At 39.9% G+C, this 14442-nt stretch overlaps 2 protein-coding genes across 2 annotated transcripts in view; one reads left to right on the forward strand and one right to left on the reverse strand.

Moving 5' to 3' along the window:
• The window catches only part of pmpcb (peptidase, mitochondrial processing subunit beta), a 19662-nt gene extending 15480 nt beyond the window's left edge, over positions 1-4182 (forward strand). Inside the window, exons 12-13 of the mRNA XM_082166816.1 lie at positions 1235-1310; positions 3983-4182. Of these exons, the coding sequence (XP_082022942.1) occupies positions 1235-1310; positions 3983-4047 (141 nt within the window). The 3' untranslated portion in view covers positions 4048-4182. The remainder of the gene's footprint in view (positions 1-1234; positions 1311-3982) is intronic.
• Positions 4119-14442, reverse strand: part of dnajc2 (DnaJ (Hsp40) homolog, subfamily C, member 2) — a 12228-nt gene continuing 1904 nt past the window's right edge. Inside the window, exons 5-17 of the mRNA XM_082166783.1 lie at positions 11703-11844; positions 11545-11625; positions 11381-11446; positions 9702-9793; positions 9495-9616; positions 8724-8873; positions 7453-7541; positions 7269-7338; positions 6443-6630; positions 6258-6358; positions 5547-5657; positions 5315-5469; positions 4119-4296 (exon numbers count right to left, since the gene is read on the reverse strand). Of these exons, the coding sequence (XP_082022909.1) occupies positions 4228-4296; positions 5315-5469; positions 5547-5657; positions 6258-6358; positions 6443-6630; positions 7269-7338; positions 7453-7541; positions 8724-8873; positions 9495-9616; positions 9702-9793; positions 11381-11446; positions 11545-11625; positions 11703-11844 (1436 nt within the window). The 3' untranslated portion in view covers positions 4119-4227. The remainder of the gene's footprint in view (positions 4297-5314; positions 5470-5546; positions 5658-6257; positions 6359-6442; positions 6631-7268; positions 7339-7452; positions 7542-8723; positions 8874-9494; positions 9617-9701; positions 9794-11380; positions 11447-11544; positions 11626-11702; positions 11845-14442) is intronic.

Genomic DNA, 14442 nt, shown 5'->3' on the forward strand with positions numbered 1-14442 from the left:
AATTGTTTGTTAACATGGACAAATGGTGCATAATCTAATTACGTATGTGCTAATTTGCATAAATACCACAACAGATCTAAACATTGGGTATAGCCGGGTGAACATGTCTTGTTGAATCTTGACACATAACAGTAAAATACTTAATGTTAAGGTCTGAATGGAACACATTTAGGCTACCCATGAGCATTAAGACAGAGGCAGGAAGAAGTACTTTAAACCACCCGGCGATACCCAATGTTTAGATCTGTTGTGGTATTTATGCAAATTAGCACATACGTAATTAGATTATGCACCGTTTGTCCATGTTAACAAACAATTATAAAAAACATGTAATACATTTTTTGTTTGTCTTGATGTAAGTAATCAACTCAGTAATTTTCATGGTGATATCTAAAGGTTAAAATTTTTACTCTATTCACGTAAGAAGAAGAATGAATAGACTATATTTGGGTGTTTTTCGAAACTTTCCCCTAATGGGATTCTTCGGGACTTTTTTTTCCTTACTCAGGACATATTGAGGATACAAAATCAGTTGAGTTTGCTTCTGTTGCAATTTGTTCAACCTTTTTTCCTAAAATGACTGGACTAATAGGGGTGTAGGGTGTGTTCACACTTGGCATGTTTGGTTTGATTAAAACGAACTCTGGAGCGATTTGCTCTGCTAGTGCGGTTCATTTGAATAAGTGTGAACGCTGCCATCCGAACTCTGGTGTGCACCAAACAAGCGGACCAAACACATGTAAACGAACCAAAAACAGGACAAGATGTCACAAGATGGACCCTAAAAAGGACAGAATGCTCAAGCATACCTGTTTTTCCTCATCATAGTCGCGATGTTGTTCATCACAGTTCAGGACAGGCATCAGAACCGCATCACTGCAGATCTGTGTGTGACGGAGGGATTCCTGCCGCTGTTTTCACTCCTTTACACACTTTATAAGCTCTTCACGAGTTCTCAGATGGTCAGAATACCCTCACATGTAGCGACGCACACACAACGAGTGCTTTAATCCCAGAACACATCATTGTTTTGGATGTTCGGTGGCAAAATATACATCATAAAAGACGACCAATCAGGTTGTGAACGAATCCCTATGTCCTTTAGGTTCGGTGTTAAAAATGCAAATGTGAACGCTAAGTGGACCAGGAGGAAATGTATTTATTTTTGTCCGAACCAAGCAAACCCGGATTACAAGTGTGAACACACCCTAAGTGTTAATGCTTCTGTCCTCAGGCCATAGACGCCACAACCATCAAGGACGTGTGTATGAAGTATATCTACAATAAAGCCCCTGCTATAGCAGCTGTTGGTGAGTATCCACCTTTACTCTTATGATGAAATATTTTATACTTTCCCCTAATTAAACACACCTGACTCAACTCATCAGCTCGTTAGTAGAGACTCCAGGAGCCGGTTGCGTAAACACAGTGGCTGTGTCCCAAGTCGCATACTTCCTTACTATATAGTAGGTGAAGAACAGCACGAGACAAAAGTATGTCCGATTTCACAGTACTCATAAAAAAAATAATAATATTAATTCGTCAAGAAGTACCCGGATGACTTACTACTTCCGGTGAGATTCTGAAGTGAAATACGATGAACACTTTACTATCCCATGAGGCCACGGGAGAGGGTTTGTGAATGGCAGTGAAGCGACTGGTAGGTCACATGACGATGACAACATGGCGAATGTAGTACGTCCAGATTATACCATAGACAGTAAAAGAAATGGACATTTCTTTGGATTCAAATTGGACCCCATTGGATTCAACGGAGAAAAGAGAAGTCAATTAGAAGCTCTCACTTCCTGATGGTCGAGCGTACTGCGCAGACTCAAACTGAGCTTGACGACGTAGATGTGACGTGAGCAACCCGTCTGTCTTCTAGTAGCTGTGCTGAGAGAAATCTGAATCATTCCCTTCCGAAGCTTGCAGAGACGGAGAGTGTGAGTAGGAGGTGTCCATGAGCTAGGAGCAGGAGAAACTTTTGCTAAGGATTCTGATAAATTATTTTGTCATTTTGCCTCCACGTCCCCCCGATTGCGCGCGAGCTTCTCCTCCTGTCCATACGGTAATCTCTCTACTGTGTGACAGAGAGTTGCGTGGTTATGGCGCAATCGTTAGCCTATTTTTACAAAAACTGCTTCTACGGGGCCATAACGTAAGATACATGGTAATGGAGCCTTTTATACATTTTCGTGTTTCTTTAGAAATAATGGACAAATGGAGTCTTTAAACGCCTCAGATGTAAAGTTATTCGCTGTCAAAGTGACGCCAAAATGAATGGGAGTCAATGGAATGCTAACAGCAGGTGATGGTCCGCTAATCAATGGCGGCGCCCGGGGAAGCTTCAGTTTCGGCTGAAAGATTACCCCCTTGATTATACATACATATAGAACATACTTTTTTAGTGCTCGCAAAGTACTTATTCACAAAAAGTACCTACTCAAGAGAGCATGTAGGCGCGTTTCCATTACAGATTTGCGCAAAACTTTTGAGATTTTTTTCTTTCTTTTTTTCTAAATGTCGACAAAAAACTATTGCGAAATGACGGCGTTTCCATGAACTGATGTTATGCGACAAACTGCATTTTTTTCCTCTCGCGATAATCATTCCAGAAATCATGGTGACGGATGTTAGTAGATTTATGTATATCCCAGTCACTGCACTGGCCATTATTATTAATAGAAGGAGGCGTATGTGTGTTATCCAATCATCAATGGCAAGGGAAGACCCTTATACTTGTGAGTGGCACATATGAGGAGTTTCTGGGTGTTTCTCCCTCAAATCTGCGTCGAGGTCTTGATTGTGGCATTTATTTGAGGTTTAGAATCCATTATTCCTGTAATTCGTCTATCTTTTATGAGTTTAATAAAGAACTCGGTCTCATATTCTGTCCAAACACACCGCATCATCTACGTCAGGTGACTGTAAATGCACAAAAACTGTTTCCATCGCGGTTTTGCAAAATATTTCTTTTTCGAATTGCCTGAAAAAACACCTCATGCGAGCGTAAACTTTTTTGCGATAAATGGGAGTTTTTGCAAAATTGACGTGTTTCCATCGGGCGTATTCTCAATTCTCAATTTGAAGGGTAACGGAAACGCAGCTTGTGATTTCGGACGCAGCCTGTCTTAATCTGACTAACTAGCTAGTTAGCACTTATCAGTTTTACTTTGACCAATTTACCTTTATGTAACTGACTTAAAGTTATGACCAGTCTTGAAGAAAAAAAAAAAAAATAAGGCCTGGTTTCACAGACAGGGCTTAGATTAGGCCTTAGTTTAATTAAGGCATTTAAAATAGCTTTTATTAATGTGACCTTGTGAGAAATGCTTTCAGTTAAAACAGCCTAAACATGCATTTTAGTCTGGGACTGGACTTCAGCCTCGTCTGTGAAACCGGCCGGTTGCATAAACTGCTAAGACTAGTTTTACAAAAGTTATCACATTTCTTTCTTTAAGACTGCTTCAAGTCAGTTACATAAAAACGTAGATTGGTCTAATTTGATACTGTAAATCAGGGGTGCCCAATCCTGCTCCTGCCGATCGACTGTCCTGCACAGTTCATCTCCAACCCTAATCAAACACACCTGCCTTTCATTTTCAAGTGATCCTGAAGACCTTAATTGGTTGCTTCAAGTGTGTTTGATTAGGGTTAGAGATGAACTGTGCAGGACAGTCGATCGGCAGGAGCAGGATTGGGCACCCCTGCTATAAAGTAAGACGGATTCCCCCTTGCTAACCGCTAGTTGCTAGATCAAAAAAGTTAAAGTTGTCCTAAGACGAGAGTATTGTTCATAATTCATGTATAACTTTGATGAAAGGTTTTGATCCACTTCAAATCTTACCATAATGGCTGTGTTTATGCTAACTGGCCCCGTCGAGGGTCGATGTAATGCTAGTCCAAGCCACAGGACCTGAAGTAAGAGAGAAGTCCTGCTCTAAATGACTGATAACCGAACACTTCGTGATGTTTGCAGGTCCGATCGAGCAGCTTCCAGACTATGACCGGATCCGCAGTGGCATGTACTGGTTAAGGCCGTGAGGACTGGGAAGGGAACCAGTACAGCGTCTGCATATTAACTAAGTCACAAAAACAAGAGAACTTAATGTACTTTTTTTTCTCCATGTTTATTTTATTATAAAATAAAGAACAACACAATAAAGTTAAAAGACCACATTCTGTGTGAGTGTATGTGTGTTTTCTTTCCCTGTGGCACGTTTGTCATTTCTTGTTTTTAGCAGAGACCTGCTCCTGGGCGGCTTTCTTAGCCTTGATCATCTCCACCAGCTCCTGCAGAAACACACACACACACACATAAACATTATTGTTTTGTTATTTGTTGTGTGTATCTGTATCAATGCTGTATCAGATTGCATTATTATAATAAAATGGCATTATAATAAAAGTGGTACAATATTATAAAATTGCTATAATAGTGTTATATTTAGATATTTTAATAGAAACCATTTTAAAACATTCATTTGTGCTGGGTAATAATGCTTTGGCAATCAGCTTGCAATATAGTAAGATATTATAATATTAATTTATTTTATTCAGATATTTTTAATTATTAATCATTTAAAAATATCTTATTTGATTGCTTGGCACCTTATTCTACCTCTAATATTTGTTATTGCTTTTTTTTGTCATTTGTTTAATACTAGTGTGTAACGCTTTTCAATAAACTTGCATTATAAGAAGAGTGTCTCACAGATTGTATCTCATATGCTGTATATAATATTTTTAGAAGTAATATTTATTAAAAAAAAACATTATGAATTACTTGGTAGCTTCTAATTCTACCTTACTAATATGTTATTGCTTGTTTCTTTTTCTTGTCATTACACGAGTCGCACGGGTATATTTGTGGCAATAGCCAATAATACATTGTATGAGTCAAAATTATCGATTTTTCTTATATGCCAAAAATCATTAGGATATTAAGTAAAGATCATGTTCCATGAAGATATTTTGTAAATTTCCTACCGTAAATATATAAAACATGTAGTTTTGTGAGTGAATGCAGCACAATCGCCAACATAAATGAACAACTTTAAAGGAGATTTTCTCAATGTTTCGATTTTTTTGCACCCTCAGATTCCAGATGTTCAGTAGTTGTATCTCGACCAAATATCATCCTATCATAACAAACCATACATCACCTGAAAGCTGAATAAATAAGCTTTCCATTGATGTATAGATCTCAATTTCAAAAAATTTACCTATGTGACTGGTTTTGTGGTCCAGGGTCACATTTGTGTAAAAAAAAAAAACATTGGCTGAAGAGTCATGCCCAAAAAAGCCTTACTTTGTATCTCTTCATGCAGTCCTTCTTGGAGCGTCCGGGCACGGCGGCGGAGATCTTCTCCCAGCGCTCGGGGGTGTTCACCGGGTAGGTCTTCAGAGCCTGTTCCAGAAGCTTCTGCTCCTCTGTGGTCCAGGGTGCGGAGTTGGACTCGGGCGCTGCAGGACACAGTGGGAGAAGAGCTTGTATCCTAACGCTCAACTGTTCCTGCAGTGTGTAAACTGTGTCGACTTACTGTCAAATCTCTCTGATGGCACAGCGTTGTCTACAGTGGGAGGGACGAATGAATGCTCCTTCTTAAACTTCTCGAAGGCCTTTCGGTTAATCTCATCTTTCTGGTGAGGATCTGTCGCAAATTAAAGAGCACATATTATGGTTTTTTACATCATCTTTTTATTAGTGTGTAATGTTGCCATTTAAGCATGACAAAGTCCCTCCAGAGGGAGTTCTTCTCTATATCATTGTCAGTGTTTCTGAACTCCCTGAAACGCCTCCATTGTAGTCTTGAGTTTCTTCCGGGAACGAACACGTCACAATATTCCTCATTATAATAATTAATATGCAGAATAAAGGGGCGTGGCCTGGTTGAGTTAGTTAGTAGTGTGTTAAACTGGCAGTTATGGTAAGGGGCGGAACACTTCCCAAACACTCGAAGCGCTCGACCAATCACAACACACTGATCCAGCCGACCAATCAGAGCACAGTGTGCTTTTCAGAAGGAGGGGCTTCATAGAGACAGGAACTAAACAGAGCATTACTGACAGACTGGGAAGAGAGGAGCCGCAACAATGGAGAATATGAGGAAAATAATCAACATTCAAGCAGGAAAACCTGTTCTAGTAGAGAAACAACAACATCAAGGCTTTGTAAAAGGGTATATGACGACCTCTTTAAGCAAATTAAGCAAACTTCAAGCCCATAAAACACAAACAAGTGTGTTACCTACCAAGTTTCTGCAGTGTTTTTGCTTTATTAATGACGTCTTTGGCGGTTCTCTTCGCCCCGCTGCTGGAGTGCTGGTTCATGTAGTTGGCGATCACCTCCCACCTAACCAATCACAGCACACCTCAGTCAGGATCACCAGGATCATCCGCACGGTCTGCGATACGGCAGGTTTGCATGGAGACTCACCTGGCGTTGGTTCCGGCGGGAAACAGGTTGACAGCTTTGATGAGCAGCTGCAGATCTTCCTCATTCCAGCCTCTGTTGTTGAGTCCTCCTCCTCCTCCTCCGCTGGCGTGTTCAGCGCTGCGAGACGCTTGCTGAGCCTGGATCTCCGCCTCCTTCTCCTTCTGCAGCTGAACGTTCACCTCCTGCACCTGCACACACACACACACTCGATGCTTGAACCAGGAGGACTTCAGGAAAACAGCACCATTCAGAAGTTTGGGGTCCAGAAGACTTTTTCCCAAAATAAATTAAATGCTATTATTCAGGAAGGACACATTCATTTGATCAAAAATGGCAGTAAGACTATAACAAGAGTCTGTATTTCAGATATTATAATAATAAGCTATTTTTAATTTTATTATTATTATTATTAGTAGTAGTAGTAGTATTTGTATAAAGTAGTACTGTTTTATATTTATAAAGGTCTTTTTAACATCCTATTGCACCAAAATATGAAGCAGCAAAACTGTTTTCAACACTGATAATAATCATAAATGTTTCATCATATTAGAATGATTTCTGAAGGATCATGTGACACACATGTAAGACTGGAGTAATGATGCTGAAAATTCAGCTTTGATCACAGGAATAAATTACACTTCACTATATATTCACATAGAAAACATATTTTAAACTGTAATAATATTTCAGTGTTTTTACTGTATTTCTGATCAAATAAATGCAGCCTTGGTGACCTTACCGACCCAAACTCTCGTGTGTATATGCACAGATTAATTGCTGACAACAAAATCAATATTCATGAAGTAACCAGACGTGTTCCTCTCACCTGTTTCTCCAGAGCTGCTTTACTCTGTTCTTTATCCCCAGAGGACAAAGCTTCATTCAGAGTCTGCAAACTACAAATGATACCAAAAAAACCAATTATTCTCCTACATTTCGATAAAAAAGGTGTTAAATGACATATTTAAAGGCTCTCCAAGCAAACAGTTTTCACAACCCGACTCCTTCACCTGGTCAGTTCCAACCGGTCGCACAGTTTCTCCACTTCCTCCATCATCCTCACGCTGTCGGCTTCATTATCTGTGAAGTAGTTTTGTGTCTGAGAGAAACAGAGAGAGAGAGAGATGGAGATGAATGGCTGACAGAGAGCTGAAGTGTCAGTAGCCGTGTTTCCATTACCCTTCAAACTGCACAAATTGAAATTGCGAATTGAAAATACGCCCAATGAAAACATCAATTTTCACATCAATATTTCGTAAAACTACAATGGAAACAGTTTTTTGCGCGTTTACAGTCACCTGACGTCGATGGAGCGGTGTGTTTGGAGAGAAGACGAGACATTAAACTCATAAAAGACAAAAGTATTACGGGAATACTGGACTCTAAACCACAAAGAAATGCCACAATCAAGAGCTTAAAGCAGAAATGAGGGAGAAACACCTCATATGTGCCGCTCCCAGTATAAGGGTCTTTCCTTGCCATTAAAGGGATATTTCATCGCTGGAAAGATGAATGTGTATTTAAATTGGGTCATTTATGTAGTAGAAATGTGAAGTTGGCGCCTTCTAGACTGAGAAAAGCCAGAAAATGTATTTTTGGCTCATGTGGATGAAAGACTACAACTCCCAGAATGCACTTGCTTCGCTGCCCTACGAGGACACTCCCAAGCCACGCCTCCCGGTTACAGAGGGCAGTATCGGGAGAAATGATACAACTAGGCTACTAGTCGACTGGAAACTGAAAAGAGGTGTTTTATGGTGAGATCCCCCTATGGGCGGGTTGAAGACATGCGGGTCGAGCTCCTCCTATTGGCTGTAGTCTCTCGCCTCTGGACAGAAAAGCCTCTGATGAGCTAAATGAAGATTTTTGCGTCATCTGAGGTTTTTTTCCAGACACACAATACAGAAATCTCTCGTCTCAGGGGGACATGAGGGAGGGAAGCACGGTCTCTCGAAAATACTACCGGGTTTCTGCTGATACAAAGCTTAATGCATTGCTAATCGGTGAAGTATCCCTTTAATGCTTGAATAAAACGCCTACGTCTCCTTCGACTAATAATAATGGCTAGTGCGGTGGCTGGGATGTATAAACCCATTCCAACATCGGTTGCCATACTTATTGGAATGAATTATCGTGAGATGATTCAATCACATACCATCAGTTAATGGGAACGCCGTCCTTTCGCAGTAGTTTTTTAATTGACATTTACAATATATCACAAAAGTTGTGCGCAAATCTGTGATAGAAGAGCAGCTCGTGAGAAGCAGTGAAGGTTTCTTGCCTTGCACGTGTTCCTGAGCTTCTGCCGCTCTTTCTTGAAGGCCTTCTTCTGCGCTTCTTTCTCTTTCTTGGCCTGTTGTGCCGCCTGTCGAGCCGTCTCCTCTTCCTTCTCCTTCAGCATTCGAGCCGCTGTCGCCTCGGCCTGACGCGCCTGCAGAGAAACACACACACACGGCATTACAGCAAAAATCACATTACATATTTTGGGTATTTGACTTGTGATAGTATTTTGATTTTCTCTTGCCATTCAGTTTAATTTTATATTTGTGAAATTAGTTTACTGCTATTGCTTGTATTTATTGTATCGGATGTTGTAAAGCACGTTGGTCAGCAGCTGCTGTTTTAATGGTGCTATATACATAACCCAAGCTTGAGATGATTTAGACAACAGGGTTGCTGATTGCAAACAAGTATATTTTCATGGAAGTGATAAATATTGCAGTTGAAATTAATCTCACAGTATGTGCACTTACAGTGAAGTACTGAGTCATGTAAAGTAACAATATATAACTAGCCAGGAGCTTAACATGGGGTCAGATTAGGTTTAGTAAATTACTAAATAGCTAGTTAATATAACTTCTATGGCAAGTACATAGTACAACAGGACTGTAAAATAAAGTATTAAAATATAATTGAACTCAATTCACTTTTAATTCAACTATTAAAAGTAAAACAATATCACATGGTTATTGATCAAGTGTAAATACTGTATATACACAAACACATATATACATGTGTATATATATATATATATATGTTCAGTGGCACTGACCCGCTCCTTCTCCTCCTGCTCCCGCTTCTTCGCCTCAGCTTTGGCCTTCTTCTCCGACTCTTTCCTGGCTTTCTCCTCCTCTTTGAATTTCTTGATTCGCGGGTCGCAGTTGTAGGCGGTGTCTGCAACACACACACACACACACACACTCAGACTCAGACAGCCGCTCACAGCGAGATCTGTCGTGTCTGACCCGATGACACTCACCAACAAGAGTCCGTATCCGGTTCATCTCTTCCTTCTTCCTCTGAGCTCGAGAGGCTCGGTTCTGTTTCTCGATCCACCTTCTCTCATCTCGACTGCAGGAACACACAGACAAATAATATTAGATGGTAATTCAACTTTTTAAATATTACGTTTTATTTAAATCAATTTTATATAAAGGTATAGTGGAGGATTTTCTTTTTCCGGGTGGATCATCAAGACTATTGGTCCTCCTAATTGTCAATCATTCTGGTGATATGTTTACGTAAGGCCGTCGTACGTGCTCGTCCTTTCTGCGCATGCGCACTTTCAGGTGTATATGTGTGGTGAGCTACGGTTTCAGCCATTCATTGAAGCTCGCCGTTCTCACCGGGTTTTTTCAAAATGTCTGAGGGTCGCAAGAGAAAAAGTGTCTACGAATTGTATGACAAGAAGAGAAAGGCCTCTGAAGAAAGAAACAAGACCAGAGTGTTTTTGGGAGAATATTTCACACGCTGGCGTGCGCTAAGAGCACAGGTTGGGCTTCCCACTGATGCCTCAGTCGCGAAGTTTCTATTCGACAGGTAAAGTTTGGCATGCTATTTGGAGAAATCCATTTAAAATCACTGCTAGTAAAAGTTAATGTAAGCTATGATTAGCGATGCTAGCGTTTAATAGGCGTTCCCTCTCGGGAGCAGGGAGAGTGTTGCGCATGTGCATTTTTTCAAAAAGTGGAGAGGGCGGTTCTTTTCTAAAATTCGGGAAAATCCTCCGCTATACCTTTAAAGTGATGCAGGTTGTTTAGGGTTTTAGTTGACTAACAACTAGGGGTGGAACTCTTCTGGAATCCCACAATTCGATTCAAATCGATTCTCGATTTTGAAATCAAATTTCAATTAGATACAGTATATGCATAGATTTAAAATCTATGATCAAATCTATGCATATATCAAATTGAAATTTGATTAAAATTCGAGAATCAAACAGCAGAGAAATGAACAACATTATACACCTCATTACTGTGTTAATTTAATCTAGCTCGGCGTTCATATTCGCCTCTCACACTCTACTTTTGACTTATTAAAATGAGCGAGCATCAAGTCGACAGACATATTAATGAAAGGAAGATTCATCTGGATCTGGGTTGTGTTTCCCAAAAGCATTAGTTGATTGGTGGTAATCGTTCTATGATCAATTTAAGCTTGCGATGCTTCGGGGAAACGCAGCTGATCTTTCTGAGTTAGAGATATATAATACGGGCCATTGCATTCAATATTTATTACTTAAGCCTCAGACACCGGACATGTTCATTCTCTTTTATAGGCTGGGATTGGATCGTTCCCACAGAAAACTATGTTGAACGTGGTTATGATGTAAAAACTAAAGTAGCCTGTACACGAAAGCTTGACGTGTGCTCGACTAACTAAACTAACATTATTCACGGCTATTTTCTACTTGTTAAGATATTGATATGAACTGCTGTTGTCAAGTATAAGCTTCCTCCGTTGCAAGCCTGTGCGCTCTCTAAACTCTCTCCTCCTTTTATCACATTATTAAACATTTAGAAAATAAATTTTTTGGAATTTGTGAATCGATTTGAACCGGTGGAAGACAGAATCACGATTCATATGTGAATAAATGTAATAACAACCCTGTGGACTAACAATTTAACCAACAGCATATGATGACAAAATATAAGTTACCATTCAGCTTTTTCCTTTTCCTCCTCGTCTAGATATGAGAATTCCCTCCACGAGTCAAAGTTGTACCTTCAGACATGAAAGGAAAAGGTTTGTATTATTTTCCGCACCTCAGGCATGAATTAGACGCCATTTTGGCTCAAAATCTATTGGTCAAATTCACATACCAAAAGGAATAGAAATTATCCACGTCTTCAAAAGAAGCGTCCATGTTTCCCAGACTCGGGCTGTGCTTTTTAAGAGACCACCTGATTGAAAGAGAAACGGCGGAGTGATTTCTGTGCACTGAATGTGTCATGTGAATGACTTCATAGTTTGTTTTTACCTCGCGTTCCTCTCAAACACCGGTGCGAACACCGCAAAAAAGTTCTCTTTGCCTTCGGCCTTGGAAGGAACCGCATTGTCAAACAATGGATCCACGCTGTCAAACGCTCTGCGCTTCACAGGATCTGACAGGATCTCTATTGCTGCAACCAAACAACATGATCATTCAGAAAGCATCATACAAGAGCATATCAACGATCTTAAAGAGCTCCAGGGGCCTGTACCATGAAGCCGGTTTAGGTGGCTAGCCAGCTATGTTTCAGTTTAGTTTCCGCCAACCCTGGTTTTAGGTACTATGAAAATAGCTTGGCTTTAATCGGTGTTCGTTGCCATGGTATCTTACGCTGCACGGCTAACCTGCTCCGGGGCAGGTTATGTTCTGGATTCAAGATCTCAGACTGAAGTTTGACCAATCAGCTGAGAGCAAAGAAACATATAGGTGACGTAACTTATTCCCAGTGTCTGTTGCAATGACTTCACCTTTTCTTCCAAATCCTGTGACATCTCAGCGCAAATTGTTTGACGAGCACTTCGTAGAGAGAGTTTTTAGCCAGACAAAATCCCCTTGCCTTTCCTGATAGTTACTTGTATGAAAGATACAGATTTTCCACGGAAGGAATGTCTTATCTTTGCGAACTTCTTGAGCCGCACATAAAGAATTTAACACGTCGAATTCATGCACTTACTGTACCGCAAATATTGCGTTGCGGTTTTTTTTGTTTTTTTTGCAAGTGGTACATTCCTGTACGGTGGGTGACGCACAGAAGCTATAGGGGAAAACACGGTTTGTCGAACCATTTGTAAGGTGGTCCTCGCTCTGCAGGAGTACATGAATAGTTTCATTAATAGTGTTCCCCGGACATTTATCGGCCATGTCCATAAAAGAGGGCTTTTATAAAATTGCCGGTAAGATATATTGATAGGGTGACATCACATGAACACATTTTTTTTTTTTTTTTTTTTTCAAAAAGCAAATTGCACAAATGTGCTATACAATATAAAACATGTTAAGAATTATTTTAAATCTTTATTATTATTCTGTTAATCTTATGTTAGGATTCCCTAGCTTTCTTAGTAGTACAAATACGTTCTATATTTATGTAAAATTATGTATGTATGTGTAGCCTATGTGTAATAGCCTATAGCCTATTTTTATAATATATAAAAAATGTGCATGTATCATTTTTTATATATTATAAAAATAGCCTATATTACACATAGGCCTATAGGCTACACATACATACATAATTTTACATAAATATAGAACGTATTTGTTTAACTTACACATTAACAATCAGCAATCTTTCTCCAACAGTCTTCTCTTGCTTTGGCAGCAGAGACCATATTGTTTCGAGCTTGAAATACATATTTAAATTCATCGTAATTCTGAATGATTATCTCTTGCTCCTCCGCGGGAAAATATATTGCTCACGCTCTACCCGCGATTGGTTGTTCAGTGTCGACGTCACTCTTTTATGTGCACGCGCGCGTGGAGTAATCATAGCTTTAGGATCAAAGCCTGAGTTGACAGAGAAAGTTGATGAGCTGCATCATGGTACCAATAAAGCCTGATTGGATCGGTTTGGTTTTGTCAACTCAAAACTAATCCTGTAACCCCGAGTTTGTTCAGCTACCTTCATGGTACAGGCCCCTGTTCTGCTTTCTCCATGTTCATCTCTCTTTAGTGTGTGATGTTGCTGTTCGAGCATGTTAGAGTTCTTCTATATATCAGTGTCAGTGTTACTGAACTCCTTGTCACAATATTCCTCATTTCAATAATTCATACGCAGAATAAAGGGGCGGGGCCTGGTTGAGTCAGTTAGTGGTAGGGATGGGACGGTATGAAAATGTCATATCATGATAATAGTGACCAAAATTATCGTGATTATCAATATTATCACGGTTTTGTTCAAACGAGATGAAAGTGTTCAAAAATAACTGATAATCACGATGAAAACACTTCAACAAGTTTTATACTTGAAAATCAACAAACAACAAATAAAACGAGCAGCTCTATGCACTTCTTTTAAGCAAGATTATATTCTGTGGCATTTCCTTCCTTAAAATGACCGTCGTCAATAGCAACGCATTATAACACAGCGCACATGTGTCACAACGCACGCGCTCTCGTTTCATTCAAATACAACTTGCCGTCTTGCGTCTCCGTTTTCGATTGTATTGAAAATGAAATCAGAGTTGATTTATTGTTTACAGAGTTTGATAATATTTCTGTGATCATGTACGATTTAAAACATGAATCTGCCTTCCGCCATTCCTTCTCCAATAAAAATACAACAACATTGCGCGCTGCGCCGGCGCCAGACTGTTGCTGGCTGGACAGGATTTATTAAGTTATTAAAATCGCAATAATCAAACACGGTTTTAATGATAATTCTAATTTTATTCGATAATACTAACCGTCAGTACATTTTATCGTGGTTTATAGTGAAACCGGTAATCGTCCCATCCCTAGTTAGTAGTGTGTTAAACTGGCGGTTATGGTAAGAGGCGGGACATTTCCCAAACACTTGAAGCGCCCGACCAATCACAACACACTGATCCAGCCGACCAATCAGAGCACAGTGTGCTTTTCAGAAGGAGGGGCTTCATAGAGACAGGAACTAAACAGAGCGTTACTGACAGACTGGGAAGAGAGGAGCCGCAACAATGAAGAATATGAGGAGAATAATCAACATTCAAGCAGGAAAACCTGTTCTAGTAGAGAAACAACAAAAGGGTAT

Source organism: Leuciscus leuciscus (genome assembly GCF_965113295.1).
Source record: "Leuciscus leuciscus genome assembly, chromosome: 4".
NCBI lineage: Eukaryota > Metazoa > Chordata > Actinopteri > Cypriniformes > Leuciscidae > Leuciscus > Leuciscus leuciscus.